This window comes from Lutra lutra, chromosome 6, assembly GCF_902655055.1.
Source record: "Lutra lutra chromosome 6, mLutLut1.2, whole genome shotgun sequence".
NCBI classification, from domain to species: Eukaryota; Metazoa; Chordata; class Mammalia; order Carnivora; family Mustelidae; genus Lutra; species Lutra lutra.
In genome coordinates this window covers 126,998,731-127,023,910 of record NC_062283.1, presented here as the reverse complement: position 1 = coordinate 127,023,910, position 25,180 = coordinate 126,998,731, and the positions used below count along the sequence as shown (strand labels likewise).

Below are 25,180 nucleotides of genomic sequence, written 5' to 3'. Positions count from 1 at the left end.
CTTGTAGAACTGTTAGTCCTCAGTAGGAAACACTATAGGCAGTTGTAAGCAGCGAGACATACTCTAGTTGAGAGCATGGTAGAAGTGGTGATAATCCAGTCACAGTGTAGGTATGGTCAGAGGATCAGCACTGCCAGTAAACTGTTCATTACTAGACCACAACAAGTATGTAACCTGAGGACAGCATTTGTGCAGAAGTATTCGAGCTGCAACAGATCAGAAATTTTTAAAAATTAAAAAAACAAACAAACAAACTTGGAATCACTGCTCTGGGACACCAACATTTGCCACAAAACTAAAATGAATTGTCCTCTTAACAGGGGTAAGTTACCTTCAAACAAACTGCTGTTACTCAAAAAAAAAAAAAAAAAAAAAAAAAAAAAAAAGCCCTGGACTACAGGCCAGAGGCTATTACCAGAAGCTGTAGTTAAAGGCAACTGTGTATGACTGTGTATCACTTGTTTTTTTCATCTGATTCAGAATCTATCCTGGCCAGATTTCAGCTTCCCTATACCACCACAACCACCATTTATCAATCTTGAGCTATCCTCACTCTCCTTTTAAGTTGCCCAGACCCACGGTTGATGTTTTCTAATACTTACCTGATTTTATCTCATCTGTTAAGCGACTTTCATTCAAGGAAACACTATCTGCTCCTGGGTTTTCCGGATGTCTTAAATACTAGTTAGGTCTCTGGTTTTGTAAAATAAAACATTATCATCACTAAAAATGTTTAGCAGATATTTAAAAGAGCTTTAATTTTTTCTAACGTACTGATAAATTATAACCTGAAGAGTAAGATGTTAATATTGATTAATGCACAGATTGTTGGCCATCAGCCAGGAGTTTCTGAGTGTTTGCCCCATGGAACCATGTCCTATGAGACTGATAGCACAGTACTGTATGACAAGGCATTAAGAAATCATGTATTAAATGAAGAAACAGGCTGAATTTGTATAACCAAGAATGTCCCAAACTTACTGAAGATGGACTTTCTTTTCTGCTCAAGGAACACTTAATATACCATGAAACAACTTACTCATAAAATATGCTTTAGAGCATTAGTCATCATTCAATCTTACCACTGAACCTAAGGCCATTCAAATTAACTCCTTCCTATGATAATCCTGTCTATTATCTAATATCACTAAGTGCAAACACCTTTTTTTTTTTTTTTATGTGACAGAGAGAGAGAGATCACAAGTAGGCAGAGAGGCAGGCAGAGAGAGAGAGGGGAAAGCAGGCTCCCGGCTGAGCAGAGAGCCCGATGTGGGGCTCGATCCCAGGACCCTGAGATCATGACCTGAGCCGAAGGCAGTGGCTTAACCCACTGAGCCACCCAGGTGCCCCTGCAAACACCTTTATGTAATGTGTAAGAGGTATCCCAAATACACTTTGCTCATTTTGTCAATTTTCTCTTCAGATCTTATAATCTACTTTTGAGGCTTTAACTTGGCTGTTCAAACTTGTCCATGACCTAAAGGCACATTCTTTTAATTCTGTTTCTAAATATAACAGTATTTAACATGTTTAAAGAAATATCCTTATTAATAAAGAACTCCCCCTGTTTTTTTTTGGATTTCATTGTATTAGTTTTCTATGTCAGCATGATTTCCTTTTATTGAGTGCTCTGGAATTGCTCCGCCTGGGTTTTTGTAGGAAAGTCAACACAAACTAGGAAAAAAATGCACTCATTTTGCTTTGTAGGCACTGTCTTTTGAATAGGAATCAGCTTCATAAATTAAATTATGCAAGTACCAGAATTAATAAGAATCACTGAGGATATATGAATTATAGGAAAATAGCTCTTCACTCTCCATTACAAATGAGGTAACGAAAACCTAAGAATTAAAAGTTTGTAATAAAAACATAAAGTGACAGAGAAAGAAGAGCAGATATACGCAGGGCAGCAATGAGCAAATGATTGAAATTTCAAGCTAGTTTTCTTTTGTTAAAAGCAGCTTCTCCAGTAAAGAAAAATTGATTAATCAGAGAAACTGACAAGGATCACAGGAACCTGGTCAATTTCTCTTAACAGCCAGCTCCACTTGTTAAAGACTTTGAAGCAGAAAGACACCGATTGTCAATTTCCTACAGAAGCTCTTTACACCAGGAAGAGAGAGTGGGGGTGGAAGTTGAGAAAGAGGAGAAAAAAAAACACACACACAGAGTGGTGAGAAGAACAAAATGAGTGGAAAATTTTAAAATAGTGTTTTAGAAAAATGGGAAATAACAGCACAAAGAAAACAAAAGCTAAGGTGAATTTATAGTGTGTGAGGATATGTCCCACATCCTTTGTGACACTCTATTTTTGTTAGCTAAAATAAGATGTTTCAGAACCTACTGTGGTGTCCAACCTCATTTCTAATTAGCATTATCTTAAGAATAGGCCAAGCACCCAGGAGGCAAAAGAAAACTTACAACAGAAAATGATAGCAATAGGCATACCTTTTAATATATGGCAGGAATTCAATTAATAACACTAGATTAGGGATGGGCAGTTCCCTGTGTTTGTGTTGAGAAAATGAGTAGGATGGCCAACAGTTTAAAACATGATATGAAAAGGTTAATTCAGTCTGAGTACAGAGAGGAAACCTCAGTGTATGGAGAACTTACATGGATGACAACTAATGTGTACGACTAGAAAATGAGTCAATCACTCTGGAGAAAGGTATATTTAAAGAGGATATAAAGACTGTTTCCTTTCATATTAAATGAAAATTTTTCCTTTATTTTTATTTCCTTTATTTTTATAAATTATACAATCTCTATTGTGTAAGACAGAACCTTAAGTGTATTTGCCACTTAAATTCAGGTCAGCATATGACCCGTGCATAAAAAGGAATATATACATTTGTGCATCTCTGAAACCAATTTAGGAATTTAAAGTTGAGAAGGGCTCCTGGGAACTCCTTGTCATAGAAAATTTTCAAACTCAAAGGACTGCTTCTACCATTTAACACCTGCATCATTTTCTGTGCCCAGAATGCTCTTCCTTTTTGCTATGTGGCCAAACATCTTCCTTTCGAAAGATACAAAAATTCACCTTCCCAGAAATGCAAATGACAAGGATATGGTATTTAATATACTTTGGTTAGATATACAGATTCATCTACACTTGCATAAATCCAAAAATTATAGTAACAATTATTTCATGGCATTTTATTAAACTTACAACAACTATGTTACAGAATTTTAAGTAATATATTTTAGAAGTGAAGGTCATCTCTAAATGTAGTTAGCAGAACTGAATTCCATTATCAGGAGAAAAAATATTAATTTGCCTATAAAACTGAAAAACTAGCTTAAGATTTCATAATGACCTAATTTTTTAAAATTTTTATACAAAATAAAAACTTTTTCTATACTTTGCATATGAAAATAAAAACATAGTAATATAATTCTGTTACTGTTTTTCCCAAATGGCAAAATTTCCCAAAGGATTTAAATTTAAAAAATAAATGTCTCACATATTCAGAGGTGTGAAATTATGAGTAGATTAAAGGAAGAAATAATAATAATATAAGTTGTTAGGCTTAGTTTTATTCCAAAAAATTTATATTTCATCAACAAATATTATTTAGAATCTATCATTCAAATGCATAGTATGTGCTTCCCTATACTTTCTTTTTGCAATTTCCAAATCCCTATTTTTTCCTATTACAATTTAATTAGTTTTAAACTCTTTTTTTTTTTTTTTTAACTCTTCTAACTTAGGACTGGCAATAACTTGACAAAGGGAATTGAAAATTCTTTTCCCTGTTTTTAAAAAAACTTTAAGACAAAGCGCATAAAAAAGTAAATGACTCAAAACTAGAATTTAAGTTACAAAGAGAAGAAAAACAGTAAAACAAAATATAGTAAAAGTTAATAAGCAGTAATTTCCTCCGGGTGACAGAGGAGTAAGTGATTTTTATTATGATCTTTGTATTCTTGTCTAAATTTCTTACACTCAACATGTACTACATCTATAATTGGAACAATACATAACACTCTTAAACTTAAAATGTTAAAATGTTTCATATTTAGCTTTCAGTCCATTATGTTACTTAAATATGAGCTTAGTGGTCATTTCTTATACCAAATGTCCAGGCTTTCTAAAGTCATTTTAGACTATATTTCTGCCTAAAGAAAAGATTATATTCATTATGAAGTGTAATATATTTGGTAAAGCACTTATCAAAGTCATTAAAGCAGAGGTTCTTAAATGGTGGCAATTTTGCCTTCCAGGGGACATTTAGCAATGTTGGAGACATTTCTAGTTGTCACAACTGGGGAAGTGTAATGCTGGCATCTAGTAGATAGAGGTCAAGGATATTGTTACATACCCTACACAGCACAGGCTAGCCCCTCACAGCAAAAGAGTTATCTGGGCCAAAAGGTCCAACCTGACCCAAAGTGCCAAGGTTGAGAAATTCTGCTGTGGATCATTAACCTATATTTCTCCTTAACATTATTACTATAGGTACCTCACGGTATAATTTTTTGAATGTTCTAGAATTCAGACTTAGAGTTATTATTATTTTTATCTGCTTCCCCCCAAATAAAACACCTTCTTTTACTTTGTTCATTATGTTTCAATTTTCCTGAAATTGATTTCTGGAGTTCAAATATTATTGTAAGGTTTTCAAAAAATTAAAGATGCTCTATTTTGTACTTGATATGGTTAGTCTATGTTCCTAGTTTTCACAGTGGAGATAGAAGATAGAGATGGGGGGAGTGAGCACTGGTGCATGAGGGCAGGTATTTAAAATCACCCATCTTGTTCTGCTCACTGCTGTAGCTCACATATTAAGTGTTCAATAATTTTTGTTGAATAAACTGATGGAGCTAAGTCCTGACTAGACAGACTGCTTACCGCTGGATTCCCTCTGAGGAGTGACGTACCTGCAGAAGCTCACCAGTGGAAGACTCTAACATCAAGTCATACCATATGCCAGAGCTTCTTTATCTGATATGCCGAACTTTCAGGCGCATATTCTTCTAGGTACTAACACAAGAGCAGCCGAATGAAGGTTCTGCTCTGATGAACACATCAAGTATAGATGACAGGAAGCTGCACGGCATTTTAAGATTATTTTTTAAACTATCGATTGGACATGGGGGATAAGGAAGAGCCATGAGTTAGAAATGATACTAAATTTTCTTTTTTTTTTTTTAAGATTTTATTTATTTGAGAGAGAGAGAGAAAGAGCGTGCACACGCAGGGGGAGCAGTAGTGGCAGAGGGAGAAGCAGGCTCACAACCAAGCAGAGAGCCCGACACAGGGCTCGACCCCAGGACCCTGGGATCATGACCTGAGCAGAAGGCAGATGCTTAACTGACCGAGCCACCCAGGTGCACCAACACTAAATTTTCATATCCAAATAACCCAATTTGGTGGAAAGCCTGAGATGCAAGAGGGTGAGAGCTGTGTCCTCCAAACTGGAATTCAGTATGTATCAAAGGAATTGTTTCTGGTGAAAGTTCTAACCAAGGAAATAGAATGAAGGGAGAGAAGAGGTAAGAGTCACAGAAGTAAAAAAAACCAGTAATCTTTTAATAGTAAAATGCAAATAACTGTTCCCTCATGACTGAATAAGCCAATTTAAGTCTTATCCCTGCTACTGGATTTAAAACAGTTTATAAGAGAATGCCATGTACTTAGACTGATTGAGCTACCCCTTATCTTAGAAGTGGAGTCATCTTTCCCAGGGACACAGAAAGATAGAGGTGAATACATGAAACAAAGAAGTAGGGTTTTGATCAGAAGGATGGAAGGAAGAAATGGATACTGGTTATGCAAATAACGGCTTCCAACAAAAATTTTAGATCTTTTTCACACAAGCAGATATTAAGATAGACTAGCCCCATCCTATACTTAAGGAAAGGACTTACATTCATTATGCTCTTTAATTTTGTTATGAACAAAGATGTGGATAACTATATTTTTCTCCATTATGTTTTACAGTGTGTGGGTAGTCTCACTTAACTCCTACATTTGGACCCTGCCATCCCTTTTACCAGATATCCTTTTCTGCATTGTATCAACTGTAGCATATCTGCATTTTTTTTTTTAAGTTAAAAAACAAAGAAACAAAAAGAGGAGAACAATCAGGATACCCGGTACTCCGGTTTCAGGCATGAGGCTAGACACTTAAAATTCATTACCTCAAATCCTCTTAACTCTAAAATTAGTACTGCTAACTGATTTCTATAGATAGGAAATGTGAGGTAAGGTAATGTGACAAAATTCAAACAGCCAGTAAGCACTGGAGCTGGGATTCCAACCCAGGTCTATCTTACTGCAAGGTTACCACTATTTCCATTTAATATCATCTCATCTCCCTAATGGTATTGCCACTTAAAACATTTATTGAACACCCATGTCAGTTTTCTCTGGACTTAAGAAGAGAATTAGACAGGTAAGTTCTTCCCCTCCAAAAAACTACAGACATTTGACACTTATCAATAAACTATTGTAATAAATATAGCACAAAAGCCAGTATCTTTTCTGCTAAGAGCTGGGGTACAGAAACCCAAAAGTGTTCTGGGCCCACAAGTGCAGCGTTTACCAGACATAACTCAATGTATAATGAACACGTAAGAGTGACATAAAAAGGGAACTGAAAATAAGAACACTAGGTTTTCTAAACAAGGTGAGTTCACATATGCTCTCTTGGTCAATATCAATTTTGTTAGTTCCCTATGAGCCATATCTTTTTTTTTTAATAAGCCATATCTTTTTATCCAATGGATGATAAGGAAAAAATGTTCCTAATGCAATGTGATTTCTTCATTATTCAAGAAATGTTTTTGAGTAGGAATTACATAAAAAGCATGCACTTCTGTATTGTAGGAAATACAAAATTTGGTAAAACAATTCCACTTAGAGTTAACAATTTTTTTTTGAGGGAGAGTGAGTGTGTACAAGTGCGGTTGGGGGCAGAGGGAGAGAAAGAATGTGAAACAGGCCCCATGCCCAGTGCTGAGCCCAATTAGGGGCTGGATCCTACCACCCTGAGATGACCTGAGCCAAAACCAAGAGTCGGATACTTAACCGACTGAGACACCCAAGTGTCCCAAGTTTATACTTTATTTATTTTTTTTAAAGAATTTATTTATTTATTTGACAGAGATCACAAGTAGGCAGAGAGGCAGGCAGAAAGAGAGAGTGGAGGAAGCAGGCTCCCTGCTGAGCAGAGAGCCCAATGCAGGGCTCCATCCCAGGACCCTGGGATCATGACCTGAGCCGAACGCAGAGGCTTTAACCCACTGAGCCACCCAGGCACCCCGAGTTTACACTTTAGTAGGAGAAACAAAACAAAATATAACAGAAGACAATCTATGACAAGTGTCCCATTATTTATAAAAAGTTTTGGAGTTTATAAGAAGGAACTAAGCAATTCTAGCTAGAATAAGGAAAGGCCTCAGGAAAGAAGAATCCGAATCTGGGGCTGGAATCCGAAAGATGGCAAAGATTTCCCAAAGTGAAAGAATGTAGGAGGAATTTAGGGGAAAGGCACAGTACAGTCTGTGCAAAGGAGCAAAGACAAAGAGGTACACAGTATGTTTACAGTGGCAGATTCTAATTGGCAAATCAAACAATTTAAATAAGAAGTATGAAAAGAAAAAGTAGATAGGTGGACTCAATCAGATGATGAAGAGCTTGGATACCAGGCTAAAAAGTCTAAATTGTATTCGGAAAACTAACAGCCAATGAAGCTTTAGGAAGAGTACTAAAAAAAAAAAAAAAAAAATCACAGATAGCTATGTCCATGGTGAGGACTAATGGTGGCTACACCTGCCTGATCACAAGCTGGCCTAGCCCCAGCACGAACCTCATCTTCCACTCCCTTTCCTTGCTCCTTCTGTACATCAAATACCCAGTAGCATAGCTACACATTGCCCTGTCCAAGAGGCTCTTTCACCTCTCCACATCTTTGCACATTTATAACATGGAATGCTCTTGGGGTTGGCAAGGTTCTAGGTATCTCCAATCTCAAATGGTCTCTATCTTTATAAAGCCTTTCCTGCTGCTAAAAGCATGAGCAATTCCTACCTTTATGCTCTTATCTGAGCATTTATCACTCTGTTGTAACTGTTAGTCACACACACACACACACACAGTCACACACACACACACACACACACACACACACACACACACACACTGCAAGCTACTTAAAGACGGAGACTGGATATTAATGATCTTTACAATGCTATAATGTCCAATAAAGTTTAAAGTTTCATTTTCCCTCCTGCCTGTGTACAGCCCCCCCAATTCCTCTATTATAATATTCTTTTCCTTGTTGTCTACTCGTTCTTCATCCCTCATCATAAATTTACCAATCCAAAGAAGCCTTCTGACCCAAAGACTAGGTCAGGTCCCTCACAGTTAATAGACTTACAGCACCATGAATCTTTTTTTCATAGCAGTCACAGCAGTTTTTATTTTATTTTCATTTGTGTGATCTGACCGTCTGTCTCCCCTACTGTTCTTTAATCAACCCCAAGTCAGAATCCCTGTCTGCTTTTTTGCTCACAGTTCAATCTCTAGCACTTAGCATAAGATAAGCACATTAATATAAAATTTGAACAGCTAAAAATGTTGCTGGAACCCAGAGATTTAAGGGCACAGCTCTGGAATCATACAGCTGGCTCAACTACATGAAGTTAGGCATTTAGGCATTCTAAGATAATTTCTTCATCTACAAAAAGAAGACAGTAATAGTAATTCTCTTTCAGAGTTGTGAAAATTTGATGGATGTAGAATGCATACTATAGTAGTTGGCACAGGCAAGCTCTCTATTAAAGTTACATGATAACTACTGTTATCATCCTGTGTCATTGTTACTGATGTCATGATTACCAACATTGCTTCAATACTGATTGGCCATAGCTGAAGGGCTTTCTTATGTCGGCAGAACAGAAGCATTGGTTGAGGGGAGTTACAGCAGTGGCTTTGGATGAATGGCACACAGGATCAACTGGTAGCAAACTGAAGTCTATTCCTGCGCATGCAGCAGTGGGAACTCAGTATCAGCAAGCAGCCAAAAAACAAAACAATTTGTTTATCTGGAGGAGGGCTGGACCAGTAGAAAGAAATATATGATTGCATTCTAACTATATTTTTAAAGTTATTCTATCGAAAGATTGCTTACAGTTACCATTTTTATATTACTTGAAATATGCTTGCTATTATATGTTGTATTTGCCTTTTAAGTACATAATATTTAAATTTTTCAAAATATCTTTGGCTCATTCCTTAAAAACGTAAGTATTATGTAACACTTGCTTTTACATTTATCATTTATTGTTATATTTATCATCTGTCAGATATAATTAGACTTCTAAAATCCTCGTTGGGCTCATTGTGAGATCCCATGACCATTCTGCTTAAGTTTTTCAAACCAAGGTCAACAAATAGAAGAGATTTAAAAAATGCATGTGGAGCTAAGTAAGCGATTGCCCTTTAAGATGAGGAAATGCTAGCAGAAATATGTCCAGTACAATGGAAGAAATTTGGACCCTTCAGCAATCTTACACTACAGTTTATAGTGTTTACCCCACTGTATCTGCAGTTTTTACTCATCTTGGGGAGGGGAAAGAGATTTTGTGAACAATCTCTCCAAGGAAGCAAATAATTACAATTCTAGATCCATCAATAACAACTTATTTTCACTGTTGGCTATTTTATAATTCAATTTGTGGATTCAAAAGTCCTCTTCTACGCAAAAATATGTTATACACAAAAATATTATTTTTAAGGGTGACTAGGCGGCTAAGTCAGTTAAGCATCTGACACAGAGTAAAACAGTTCATACATACTTTCTTTAGAAATTTAGGTAAATGCTATAAATATCAGTTAAGTGTTCAGAAATGTTAAAACTACCTAACCATCCACTGCTTTTGTTTATAACTCATCCTCCTCCTCCATGTTAGGAAAATCACTGGCAGCAGCCATTAGATAAGGTACAAAAGATTTAACCAAAAGCTAAGAGAGGAAAAGTGGTGAAGGACTAGGCGGGACTTTGCTAATGCCTAAAGGGATGAAGTAGACTTCTTTTTCAGTAACAACAGTAATATCTAGTGTACCAAAAACGAATTTTGAATTAACTTAGAATAAATCTGAAAAACTCCTATATCTATTATTAACATTTTCTCAACCATACTCTTCTCTAAGGGATGATACTTCTGCTAAAGACAGACGCTTTGTGCTGAGTGATTGCTTTTTTCCTGGTATCTCTAGAGTGAGGGCCTCAGGCTTCCTTCCGAAGGGGTAAGAGGAGGGGGAGGGGAAACAGGGTAGAAGGAGACTAACTGGAGTCCACTTAGGGCCTTCATCATTCCTAGTGGCAGATCAAATGATAATGTTAGGACAGGGAATACTTTGGGAATATCATAGTGCTTTAATAATCTGAGTAATTTCTTTCTCCAATTTACAGCTAAGAATTTTTTAAATGTAAGCTAAAGTAATTAACTCTCCTGTCTTAAAATCTTACTCTGAAAACATTTTTTTTTTTTTTTTTAGTTTTTCATATAATGTTCAATGATTCACTAGTTGGGTATAATACCCAGCGCTCATCATATCACATGCCCTCCTTAATGCCCATTACCCAGTCACTCCATCCCCCCCAACCTACCTCCCTTTCTACAACCCTCAGCTTGTGAAAACATTTTCCAATATTTTATGAGATTTTTCAAAAATCGTTCACATTTTGTTATTCTGAGTAATTGAATGTATGTCAAACATTGAATCTCATAGGAAATTCTAGACTAACTTTACCCATATTAATGGTTTAATAGTGACCAGATATTTTTTAAAAGTAATGGCAGAAAAGATGGAAAAGTGGTCAACACCTAACAAAGCAAGTCCCCAAACATTATCTCTTAACATTTTTAAAAATCAGAATGTCTTTACAAAAATAAACATGAAAACCCTAAGATAAAGAATATGTACTGAAACAAATGTTCATGTTTCTTGGCCTGTCATTCATTTCAACTACTTAAACAATTATTTCCCATTTATTATGAAGTTCATTTTAGGAGAAAGAAAATCTAGAAATTAAATCATTCATGAACTGGATAGTCAGAATAACCTACCATGAAAACGAGTAGCAATATCCCAAATGATATTACTTCCACAAATGAGCCTTATACATTTGAACAAACATGAAGTCACTTAGAGCCATCCAAATTCATTATAAAAATTATTTTCTCTGTGCAAGTTTAAAAAAATTTTGCAGAAAAAAAACACAGAGTTATAAAAGGAAATCACTCAACATTTCACCTTCATATATTAAAATTTGTTTGAGGTAGGAGAAAAAAAGCATAGTACACATACCAAAAAATCCCAGTAGCATTTTTTTAAAGTAGGCTTTTGTTTGTTAATAATTTTATTTTAAACTTACAGTGACACCAAGATACTAGATTATTTCAACAATAAATATCAATACTAGATTTAAATACTTAATAATAGCCTTGATGTTCTATGAATAACTTGCTACCTAAATGAATATGAAGTAAAACCACAGAATTTAAAGATTTGGTATCCTAAGCCTTTCCCCAAAGCAAAATTTTAGTGATAATTTAAACATTAAATAAAATGTCAATAAATATTTATATTAATTAAACAGAAACTGAAATATTCTGTAGTAAAACACATGTAAAATAAATCACTTGCTATAAATTTTAATGTCAATAAAGCATGGACCAGCACATTAATTACAGACTTCATACCAGATCCTAGTTATTGAAAAGCTGATATATCTACTTTTATTAATAGAAACTTAGGAAATTTTTCTATATGTCAACAAATTTTTCATATTGTGAAATCTAATTAATCAAGTTATCCAAGACTGATAACAAACTCATAGGATTAAATATCAATGCTTTGTAAGATCTTCAAGACTATAAAAATAAAACAACGTTTTTCTATAGAAAAACAGTCTGGAACATTTTATTGAAATATAAGATTTTAAATAAAAATGAATCCTAGATTTGAAAATAGTATTGTTCTCAGAAGTCTTTTAAAAGTATTTATGTGCTTGGAAATATCATGTGCCAAAGAACACTATATCTTGGAATCTTTGAAAAGATACTCTTTTAAAACTATCATTATTTCAAATATTTTACTTATTATTTAGTGAGAACTATATGCTTTACTAAAATAGAATTTAAATACTTGAAAAGATAGCTTAAGAGCAAGTTCAAATAACCTTAAAGATTAAATATTTAATGATTCATAGTAAATCATAACATAACGACTCAATCACCAATTAGAACAAAATATCAACATTTTCCTCAAATTATTTAACTTCATAATAAAATATTTGTCCGTTGATATTAATAGCTTAAGAGCTGCTTAGCATTTTCTCCCAAACAGCTACCTATAATTCTTATTATTACTGAAAGGTTAGACTGAAGAGGAACAAGAGAAAATGTAACCAATTAATTTCTTCTTATATTTACATGCAATCCTGTAGAACATTTCTTTCTTTTTTCCTACCAGCAGCTTTTCCTTGCTAAATCATCCCAACCACCATTCCTACTTCCTTTACATTGTTGAGTTCTAAGAAATAAGCCACAATTCAGAAACCCCAAATGATGCTAAAAGAAAAGTAAGTACACCAAATGTAGATAAGAAGAGTAGTATTATTTAAAAAATCTATTTAGTGACCTTTTTTTGGCTTCCTAAAAAAACAACAGCATGTATGTAAAATGAGGTATAGTTGTTTGAAAACAAATATTTTAATGCATAAAACACATGATTTCAATAAATATTTCCATGAATATTTCATACATGCATAAAACTTTGATATCTTACTCATTTTGAGATTCACTTCCATCCTATCTGTAGCTAACCAAAAGGGAAGTCACATGACTTACACAATGAAAGAGAAAGAACAGTTTTCTTTCCTTTCCTTTCTACAGAAAGAAACAAAAGCTCGGTATTAGCTATCCAAGGCCAATGGGTGGGGCCTGCAAGCCAAAAAGCTGTAATGGATTGAGGTTAATCTTAATGGGGGCCCACTCAAACCTTCTGAAAGCATCAAAAATGTGAAAACAGCAACCAAAGCTTACAGAAAATAAGAAGCATTTAATGTAAGTTAGTTTTCACATCTGGAAAGTTCTATAGGGACCTAATTCAGTTTATAAACAATGTTGCTGCTTTTGTTGGGATAAAATCACCTAACTGTGATTCCCTATACAGATACACACACCATCCCCCACCAGCACACAGATACTTCACAAGCTTCTTGAATAAATAGGAGTATCCAATGTCCGGGGTGATGGGTGGTCCTGAGGTCCTGAACCAGAGCTGTATACTTTCAAGGGATGCTGAGATAAGAACAAAGTGTTTTGTGTTTGTTTAAACCTGGCTCTATATTTAAAGTCTTCACACCATTATTGATACGGTTCATAAACTTGTACTCTAATTGATTCAAGCAAATTTTAACTGTCAGCATAAATACTGGAAATTAAACATATCAAAACAAAATAAATACTTTGGGACTTATTATAGATCTGATTGAAATTAACTAATTCAATTTACTTAAAAGTAATCACCACATTTCAAAGCTGTTAATTCTCAACCCAAGATAGAATATAGTTATCATCACACTTTCACTACCAACAGGGTACTTTTATAATATCTTATGAAATAACATGTATTTAAATGAAATTATATACACCGAGTAAGTTGAAATGTAATGAAAAACTTCTAAATTAGTGAAATCAACCCATGCTGAGTCACAATCAAGCATCAACTATTATGCCCATTTTTATACACCAGGCTTTATTATAAGTCTAATAGAAAGAGATTTTTTACAGAGCAGAAAGGCAGGATTTTCAAGTGGCCCAAGGAAAAGATAAGCAATGAATAGTTCTGACCCCAGCTTCTCTGGCTTGATCAAGTGGGTCTGCAACCTGAGCCAAAGGACGCAAATTCCTCACCATTCAAAATTCTTCAATGGCATGGGGGAAGAAAGAGTGAAAGGGGCAAACGTGCAAATCCAACTGTCCTTAGATTTAGTATTCAACTAAAAATTTTAATTAGAGAGTTAAGTAAATGAGCTCAATACTGTGTGATTAAACTTGGGATTCATAGATTAACCAGTCCTAAAAAAAGGAAGCTTTATTTACTTATTAAAAATGAAAAAAAATTATTCATTTATCTTCTTAAATGTGTGACTTAAACAGAACTGTGTTAGGTATGTGTCTCTGACATAATTTATTCTATTTAAGGAAGTTGTTGATAGTGGAATTAGTCTCCAAGTACCAGTGTTTCCATATCATAAGCAAAATGATGTATTATTAAAATCATACTTTGGTAAAACAGTTGAAAGAATTCATTTCAAGCTCCACAATATATCAAAGATCCATGAAGTTTTTAAAGCAATAGGTGGAAACTGTGTTGTCAGACTTCTGTTACAAACTGAACTAAGGATAAAGAATTCCCCTGAATGAAGAAAATGTTAAGATAAAAGAATTTAGGCATTATAGTATCTGGGAATATTCTAGCTACTATCAGTAATGGTCTAGGCAACTGCTTACAAAGCCTAAGGAAATAAATGGTCATGAAGAAATCATGGCCAGAGTAAAGTTAATTTGAATTTTATATAGAGTCTTTAGATAATACAGCACAATAAAACTGAACAAAAATAAGTTTTGAGCAAACTTAGAAGATTTTGAAATAAATGCCAACTTTAAGACTAACAAAGTAACAAATTAAAGTGGGTTTTGATTTTAAAAAGTGGACTGTTATGGGGCGCCTGGGTGGCTCAGTGGGTTAAGCCGCTGCCTTCGGCTCAGGTCATGATCTCAGGGTCCTGGGATCGAGTCCCGCATCGGGCTCTCTGCTCAGCAGGGAGCCTGCTTCCCTCTCTCTCTCTGCCTGCCTGCCTCTCCGTCTACTTGTGATCTCTCTCTGTCAAATAAATAAATAAAATCTTAAAAAAAAAAAAAAAAGTGGACTGTTATAACAAAATGTTAAAGCAGCTAGTAAAAGTTAAGTGTGTTATTAATAGCACAGTAAAATGATTCTAAACATTGGTAAAGAAAGTTTCTACATAAGAAATCTGAAAACTATGTATTTTAAGACTGATAAGAAATCACTGTATTTAGCTCAAAATTTGAAAGCTAACATTTATTATTTTGTCATCGTTGACCCCAATTTAAATGGGTAGAAGCTGCAAAACTAGGTTTCATAAAAAAGTGAATGGTTCATGGGAAAAATGATCCACTGCTTTTATACCTTGTATGAAAAGAATGAGAATTGGAAAAATCTTATTAAAAAGTTCGCTAGAAAGAAGAAAATAATATGTAGCAAACTGGAGAGCAGAACTCTTTATCACCCAACAGTGCTTTACAACTACTATGTGATCAATTAAAAAATACTTGAATAAATATAGAACCAGAAATTTTTCTAGAGTAACCATTTTCTTACAAGTTAGTACTTTTACACAGTAAACCATCTTGTCAATTAACACCTCTAAGATTGTTTACTCAGTTGAGATAGAAATTCATTAAATTTGGGGGCGCCTGGGTGGCTTAGTGGGTTAAGCCTCTGCCTTCGGCTCAGGTCATGATCCCAGGGTCCTGGGATCGAGCTCCGCATCAGGCTCCAGAGAGCCTGCTTCCCCTTCTCTCTCTACCTGCCTCTCTGACTACTTGTGATCTTTCTCTCTGTCAAATAAATAAATAAAATCTTAAAAAAAAAAAAAGAAATTCATTAAATTTCTAACAAGAAATATGAGTATCAGCAAGCCTAATTATGCCCTTTAAGTAGGCAATGAGTTTACATTGCATGAAAAAGTACCATAAGGATAAATGAAATCAACACAGAAGACCAGTGAAATGCATACTAATTAATCTCACTTTCACAAACATAGAAACTACTAGTAAAAAAGCAAGCAGAGGGTCCCTGGGTGGCTCAGTGGGTTAAGCCTCTGCCTTCGGCTCAGGTCATGGTCTCAGAGTCCTGGGATCGAGTCCCGCATCGGGCTTTCTGCTTGACAGGGAGCCTGCTTCCTCCTCTCTCTCTCTGCCTGCCTCTCTGCCTACTTGTGATCGCTCTCTGTCAAATAAATAAATAAAATTAAAAAAAAAAAAAAAGCAAGCAAGCAGAAATAACTCTGAGAGAAACAAAAAAATAAAATAAAATAAAAATCAAGTGTGGGCTGGATTTGATAAAGGATACTGAATTGTAGTTTATGTCTAAGGTGATAAAGTTAAAAAGGGCCAGGTCAGTTAACCAGTTACTATGACATATCAATAATCATATAGAACAACTAAAATTCTTGTCTTCAAGGGTGAATGACTATAAATAGACACAAGGGAACTTTGGGGGGAGATGAAATGTTCCATATCATGACTGTGCTGGTGGTTACATAATTTGTCAAAACTCATCTAACTAAAACTTTAAGTTAGAGAATTTCATTCTATATAAACTGTATCTTAATAAGCAGAGAATGCCAAAAATAAATGACATGAGCTTACTATCTTTTAAAAATTTTAACGGTTTACACGATGAGAGTATTAATAAAAATATAGTGCTCAAAATAGAAATTTAAACTAAAACCCGGTATTCTTACATTCTTAAATTATTTTCATGTATATTACCTCAATGAGCCCTTTCCCTAACTCTGAAAAATGGGGAGGAAATATATTAGTGAACACATTTCACCTATAGGAACACTGATGCTCGAAGGAAATGACTAGCCAAAACTAAGAAAACCACCAAGTGGCAGATCCAAATCCAAACTTCCATTTCTGATCCTTTATCCCTTAGTCTACTGCACTACCACTTCTTAGTAATATTAACTATGTACAACAAACATCACTGAGTGCTTACTATCTCTCAGGCTCAGTGCTAAATGCTTTACATGTGTAATAACATTTAATCCTCATAATAACCCTATACAAAAGTGGTTACTGTTTTGTCCCCTCCCTTTATGGGACCCTAGACACTGACAAGATAATTCACTTCCCATACAAACAATGAACTGGAATTTGAATACTGATCCATTTGACCAAAAGCTATACCACTATATAGTACCTCACAAAGATTAAATACTTAGTTATACAGCAAAAAGTATTAAATTGTCATAGCAGGTCTACTTAAAATAATACTTTTTCTTCAGCTTATACTTAAGAATATACAAACTGGATATGTACAACTGAATACTCACATAAAATCTCATGATAAAACAAACTATTAAAACAACCTGTATAACTAATTCATTTTCAAGTCTCAATTTATATCCTGTATTTTAAACAATATTAAACAATATGACATAAAATTATAATAAAATGTTTTGTATTTCACTGTAATGGAAATTAAGCTGTTAACATTATAAACACATTTTCCCCAATTTTAAAGAGACCAATCAAAGAAGATACCAATTTAATCTTCTACTATGAATATATGCCACTGAAAATAACTTATCTGTGATTTTATTGTGACTAGGTTACATTTTAGTTTATTTATTAAACACACACTTGCTATACAATTTTTATAACAACCTCAAAAGTTAGGTATTAATTACTCCAATTTGCTGCTGGTTATAAAAAGATAAGACAAGACTAAATCTATCAAATGTCTATAAATCTTAGGTTAGACAGCATTTCCAAATTGTCAAATATTTAGACACTGGGGGGTTCTGTAATTTTCAGATAATTTTCCAATTTGTTGCCAGATGGAAAATAAGACAATCCTGATATATCAAAATGCAATATAACAAATACTTTTGCTACTCATTCAATAGAAGTACTCATTAAAAGATAATTTCTAAATGTACCCCACTGATCTACAATATATTTTCTTGAATATGTTACTGTTAACTTTTGAGTATTAGAAACTGTTATAATCAAATTATTTTAGAGAAGAATATAAACCATTTAAGTTTCTTATTGACTGTATATGTTACAATGTCATAACCTATAGTAACTGTATGTTGAACAAGCTGAATTTCTTATTACTTAAAATTCAGTGAGAAATATCTCAAGATATAATTATAGAATTGATAATAATTTAAAAACTCTATTTCATATGTAGTTCGAAATCAATCAAAAGAATATAGTATTTAAATATATTTCCAGTTTAATTAATCAGAAATAACCTCACTTTATTTGTTTAGGTTATACTTGGATTAGAAATAAAAACACAGCACACCATATTTTTAACTAGTAACTTTTAGGTTAATCACAATACCAAAAGAACTACTCAGTTAAGATATATAAAACTATCTGTAATTTCTGAACAGAAAGAATTCTGGCAAGTTTAAATAATAAGGCTTTCTTGCTGCCCCAAAGCAACAAAATTTACAATGATCTCACTTTTTATCCACCATGTTGAATGTAGGCAACAAAAGAAGTTTTTAACCTCCTATGAAACCCAAGAACTCTAAGATTCTGTTAAAGGTATGTTAAAGTTGTTATGCTAAATACTTGTAAGTGGTTTCTCACATATTTGTTTAAAAAACAATTCTTTGATTTATTGCCTTCATTTTTTTGTGAATAGTCTTTAAAAAAAAGAAAAATAAAAAATAAGAGGAAAATACAATAATCTTTATTCATTTTTTTACTGAAGTATAATTAATATGCATCAATAATCTTTAACATGAGGAAGACTATTTTAAACATGTGGCCATTTCACACTTCATGTTTAAATTGAATTAGGATAAAAATATCTTTTAGAAGTAAACAAAAACAAAACAAAAAAAGGGTCTTGAAAATGGACCAGCATTTGAAAATTGGAAGGAAATTATCTAATATCTTTTAAGACAATAAAAGTCATAAAATTTTGATTTAAATGTCTTTAAATGTAATTTTCTAATTAAATAGCTTTAAAGCATTTCATTTAGGATTCTTCCAAATTGGTCAACTCAGCAAATCATCTTGAAAATTTGGTAATTTTAGGAACCATTTTCAAAATATTAAAATGTGTAACTCACTAATAAATGAGCTGTAACTGTTAAATGGTATTTTTATAATTGCTAAGATTTTACTTTATCTAAATAGTTTTTGACACTGACATTTTCAACAGCCCCAAGAATAATAATAACCACAATTATTTTCCATGTGAAAGATGTTTTCATGCTAAACTATGATAAAAATAAAGATGGCTAATAAATTGGTGATGAAATATTATGAAAAAAAATCATTAAACAAGAACATACTGGTGTAAATTTGTTTTCATAAATTGTATAATTAATAACCACTGAGACATGAACTTTCTGCTACATCAATTGAACTGTGTATAATACATAAAATTTTCATATATTTAAAAACTATCCATCTCCAAAAGTTTTCATATCCTCTACTGTTAATAAAAATGCTTTAAATTTATCTCAGTTATACTAATTATTCTTATTTCTTCTATTTCCATTGCTTTGAGATATTTTCTGAGCAAAGTAATAAAAGGAACATAAAAAATATAAATCATTGTAACACAGACATTTGTGTTTTTCATTAAGATCAAAGTATAAGTCAGAAATAAAGAGCATAAGAAGAAAACATCAATACATGGAAGGTAAATTAAGAATTCAAAACCAAATTATTAATAAATATTTAAGCCTAATCAAGTAATGGTAGCTAAATTATAGACATTTTAAAATTACACTTTTCTCTCCAGAAAAAAAAATTGTTACATAAGCAGTGAAATAAATGAAATACATCTATGTTAAGAATTCTTTATACCATAGTGATGGCAAAGAATTATAGATATATAACTGAAAAAGCAAAGAAAATATTATTATGCAAATGAGCTGAAGAGAGGAAAATAAAGAGAATGGATTCTGCACCCCACCCCCAACAAAATAAGATTTACTTTTTCTTATTAGGTAAGAAAAATGACTTTGGAAATAAATACCAAAATTTATGTAAAGAAAAACTTACATGATAATAAACATCAATAAGTAGTTATTAGGGAACACTGCCCTTCTCCAAAAAGATCTAACTTTAATATGTGAGTCATCTAAACTATCATTAAATATTTAAGGTCTGTCAAAGTTTATAATATTTCAAAAGGTTGTAAGAGACCTCTCCAGGTAATTTAAACATGTTATCCCACAACCTAACTGTGGATGCAATTTCTTTGAACTTATCAGTAATGATAAACTAAAAGAAATATTAATTATTAGCACTTACAAAATAATTGTACTCTCACTAACGAAATCACCTTAGTAGCAACCTAGACTTACAAATCTGAACTAACCATGTATGTATATTCTTAATTCAATTAAGAGACAAATCTCTATGCTTTGCACTGGACTCTCAAGTAAGAAATTCCTACAAACGTATCCTATTTACAAACTAAATCATCATCAAGATTTTCCAATTTTAATTATCAAATATTTTAAGGAACAACTCAAAAACAATAAGCTGTAACAAAATTCAAAAACATAGTATCTATATATTCTTGTAAGTTTTTAAAACTATTATTAAATGCTATCAAGTGTCCATATTAACGTGTGTCAAAATACACATATTCATTACCAGTTCATAATCATATGATCATTTAAATCACAAGTTAATATTAGGAAGTCAAATGAAGACTGTCATTTTTAAACTACCAATGGTCACATAACATTCTCAAATAGCAGAATCTCACTGCATTTATCAAAAAGTCTAAAGATAAGAAAAGTACAGCACCTAAGTCATCTTTATTTTTGAGATGTTGGTAACACTACAGAGACTAGAAGAAAATGTGATTGTATTCTTGCCAACAAATTTTAAATAGAATTATGTTAACTATGAATGTACAGCTCTATTTTAAAACTACACATGCATGTATTCTCCTAATTTCATAGCAACTAAATTGTTCTTAATGTGCAATTCTTTGCAGTAGAGATTTTTTTTTTGTTATTCCTGTTTATTTTTATGTATTTTATGTATTTATTATTGAAGTATATGTAGTCAATATTTTTTAAAGAAAAAAAATTCCTGGGAGCCATGGCATGAACTTTGAAATATTATGTCAAACTAAATCATTTTTTTATTTCCCCAAATATATACAATTAAAAATGTTTTGTAATACTTAAAAAATACCTAGTAACACATGTATTTCTAAAGACTAAAAAGAAACCCCAAAACTATTCCATGTACTTAAAATAATGAGTAGATATTGGTCCAGCTGAACATTCAAAATTCCTAATTACCAACAATGATTATTCTTTCATAACAAAATAGTATATAGACATAATGGGGGAAAATCTAATTTTAATTATACATTAAACATAGTATGTGTTCCAAAATTCTCATACAGTAAAAATGGCAGTAAAATAGTAATTTAAAAAGTATTTTAAAAACTTTTGTTATGTGGTCCTGAGCTGCAACCTGATTGTGTAAGTGATGCTGACATCATGCCTGCAGACATCATTTATAAACATCTAATTATTGCAATTGCTTGGCTAAAATCTGTAGGATTCCTGCCTTGTTCAAAAGAATTATTCATATGATTTATATGTAATAATGTGAGTCCCAATATAAGAGAAACTCCTCTACCAAGGCATCTAAATCAATAAGAAAAAAATAAAAAAGCAACTGAAATCTACATAATTTTCCCCTAGGAAAAAAGTGAGATATGTTTCAAAAAAACAAATACTGTAGCCATCAAAAAGACTCCTTAAAAAATCATTTTCTAATTTTAATTTACAGAGTATCACTGCTCTGGTTTTTTACATCACAAAAATTCTAATACTTAAGTTTTATCAACTTTTTTACATACTTCTTCCTAAAAATGTAAGAATACAAATATACAAATTTTATGAGAATTTTTCTCATACACCATTTTAATACCGTTTTATTAGTAAATATGTGATTTGTAACATAAGATTAAAGCAAGTTTAATATTAATAACCAATATCTATACTCTAGAAACTCTTCACTATCTGTAAGTAAAACTTTTCCAGCAATATGGTATTTCATAATTCAGTGGATACACTTGAGTTTGGCAACATATAACCATTAAACAGCTTGAATTTGGATTAATTGTGATTCTAAACATTAATGCTGGTTAATGAAATGTGTAATATTTGAATGTATTAAAAGGTAAACACAGGAAACCAAATTATAACAAGGTGTGATCAAAGAAGAAAAGGGCTATTCTTTTTCATTCATCTATAAAACAAATTTATGAGATCGTAAAGAACAATTTAACAACCTCAAGAAGGTTCAAAGTGGGGAAAGCCAGAGCCTGAGAGAAAATGGATTTGTCAATGATTTCAGTCATTCAGTATAGGGAGAAAAAAAAAGCAGAAAATGTAGGTTCATTTTGCAATATAAAGTAGGGGGCATAAAATCCAGTAGCCTGTCTATGGACTTCTATTTATATATTTAAACCTTGTTTCAATTCACAGATTATGCTGATCCTTCCACATGTAAACAGCCAATATTGATGGCAAGGCCCTTAGGAAAGGAAAACACACACCACACAGCAAGGTCAGGAAGCTACCAACCACCACAGGACAACAGATCAAAACAGAATGGTTTCATATGTTTCTATTGTTTATATACTTAATTTGAAGATGATATTCCTTGGGGAGTATAGGAGGTTGTAAATATTACCAGGAACATGCAACACAGTATCAAATAAAATATATACTTTTCATGCAAATATACTAAGTGTTTCCTGCACTCAGTCAACCTGTAGTATTGAGAGCATTTCACTCAATTTTTTAAACTTAAATGTCAAGCCAAAATAAACCTCTTTGGTCTTAAATCCCTTTACTCCTAAGAATTCCTTACAGAGAATTACCTTCTTTCAATGAAATAATCAAGCTCACAAATTGTATTTTTTTTTCTTTTTACTAGATTAAGCAATAGAGGAGTGAAAATGAGTGAAAATTCACTTGTTTCCAGGTTAAAATTTTGAAAATGATAAGCAATGACATTCTGTTTGGTATTTAAGCATCTTACAAATTACAACATGATATAAGCAATGGTGGAAATTTATTCAAAGTAGCAGAGGAGAGCATTTTAAACATAAAAACTAGAGCCACAGCTGGCCACATGTTTTTTGAGTTCAGTTTCTTAAAGAGACAGTATCCTTGGACCCATGCCCTAAAAGGGAGCACATTTCCAAAATGCCTGATTACCAAACATCTTCTCTTGGCATTTCTTCAAACCCACAGTAGGCCAACAGTGTTCTATTTTATTTTACTATAAAATCAAATTATTTTTATTTGGCTCTACAAATGACTCTCCGGGAAGCAGAAACAAATAAATAGGGGAAGCTACTGCGACTGAAGATACCAAAAGTAAGGGGATCCAGACATTTCCTATAATAGCAATTTTTTTAAACTTAAAATGATTACTGTCTCTTCATTCATTTCCCCATTCGTTCACTCTGCCTAGGCGACAGACAGAGTATATTGTAACCGGTAACACCGGAAGCCACACTACAGCAGTTTCGCTGTCGAATGAAGAGGGGAACTTGCTAATAAAGTCAACCAGCACCATAGCAATGAAATTTCAAAGACTACATTTTCTGATTAGAAAAAGATACATAGTAAGGGGTCCGTACACATACCCTAAAAACCGGATTAACTCAGGATGGTAAGGAAGAGTTCCTTTTTCAGTGTATGTCCATTGACAAACCTACTGACCAACTCTGGCACATGGAAAAAAAGAGAAGGGGGGGTAAAGAAGTTTGGCTTACTTGGTGTACAAACACATCGACTGGAATTTCCAAGGGGCTTCCCTCTCGGTTTATCATGGAGATGAATCCAAATCCCATTCGCACATTGAACCACTTACAGTGGCCAGTTCCGTGCAGAACCTGGGATTCTTCCTCTGCCTGCTCTGGCAGCTTCCCGGGCTCTTCTCCACCACCTTTGCTTGCCCCGCCTGAGTAGAACAGGACAAAAAGAGTCAGTTAGTCTGGATTCCCAAACTGTTCACTGAAAGAGAGGGGGGGGGGGGGGAACCTGATTGGGGTGTGGGGGGTAAGAAATAGAAACTCAAAAAAATGGTTGATTCCTTTTTTCTACAGAAAATATTTAAAAGGAAAGGGTTAAAAGGGGGAAGCGGGGGAGGCGGGAGCCACACTATTCTATCGATCACATCAACTTCCACTTTTCTGTACATACGTGTACTTTTTCATTTAACTCCATTTTCCAGCCACATAATACAGTACAGCATGCGATATTTTACTTGCATATTGCTGATTTAACACTGATCCCATTTACAAAGAGAAATTTTCAGCGAAACTATTCTCTCCTGAGGGCACGAGGAGGAAAGAGAAATCCTGAAGATGGTTAGAACTAGTTAGTGCACATGCGGCAGCAGCGAATCCAGGGTTATTTGCACTGTGCATTCCCCTCCCCCCCAATAACTTTCAATTAAAGTTGGGGTGGAATGGGGGAGGGGGCAGGTGTATAAAAGTTTTCTTGGGCTCACTAACTGAAACTGCGCTTAATCACACTCAAACAATTCAAACAATAGCCCACTGAAAGCTTTTCAAGTTGTGAATCAGTGTGGGCGGTACAAAACATTTTTGGAGATCTATAACAATAGGTTGCAGAAAGCCCTATTGCGCGATGGGGAGCGGGGGTAAAGCCCAGTATTGGGGTAAAAGGGGAAGGGGGGGACGGGCAAAGAAGGGTGGGAAAGGGGGAGGGTGGAGAGAAAGGAAGAGAGAAAATCACAGTAAAACAATAGAAAAGAAAATTAACCTTCGGCCATGTTGCCCCACGGGCCCTCAGCTCCAAACTCGTGAGATGAAAAGTTTCCCTTTGGAACGGAGCGATCTTCTGCATCAATCTAACATCTTGATTTTGTGCGATCACAAATTTAGCTCGCATGGTCTAATGTGCTTTCCCTCTTTTGATTTTTTTCTCTTCTCTCTCCAGTTTCTGGCCCCCTGAGCCACGTGACTTTGTCAATTACATGCTTTCTTGCTACTAATTTCACCTCGGATCCTTAAGGGGCTGGCAAGAGGAAGAGATAACCAATCGCCATTTCATCTATGCTGACATCAAAATAATTTATGAATGAACATGAAAAACTCAAACATGTTATCTTAAAGAGAATTTGAGACGCTTCTTTACGATAAATCAGATTGCTGATTTCGTGCTTTTACTTAAACACAATGGAGGGTTCCTATGAATCGTCGATTTAGAAAAACGGCAGTCATATATGTGCACACGCGTGCCTTACACACAAGCCTGTCTAAATAATCTCATTTAGGGGGAAA

The 25,180-nt window shown here is 33.7% G+C and overlaps 1 protein-coding gene across 5 annotated transcripts in view; it reads right to left on the bottom strand.

The window, feature by feature from the left end:
- LIN28B (lin-28 homolog B) overlaps positions 1–25,180 on the bottom strand; it is a 148,145-nt gene that overhangs the window by 107,184 nt on the left and 15,781 nt on the right. For 3 of the 5 annotated variants that reach the window (XM_047734770.1, XM_047734771.1, XM_047734772.1), the window contains 2 exons: positions 24,660–24,914; positions 23,645–23,832 (listed from right to left, as the gene is read on the bottom strand). In XM_047734770.1, the coding sequence (XP_047590726.1) occupies positions 23,645–23,832; positions 24,660–24,669 (198 nt within the window). In that variant the 5' untranslated portion in view covers positions 24,670–24,914. The remainder of the gene's footprint in view (positions 1–23,644; positions 23,833–24,659; positions 24,915–25,180) is intronic. The other 2 variants (XM_047734768.1, XM_047734769.1) reach the window with 1 other exon arrangement.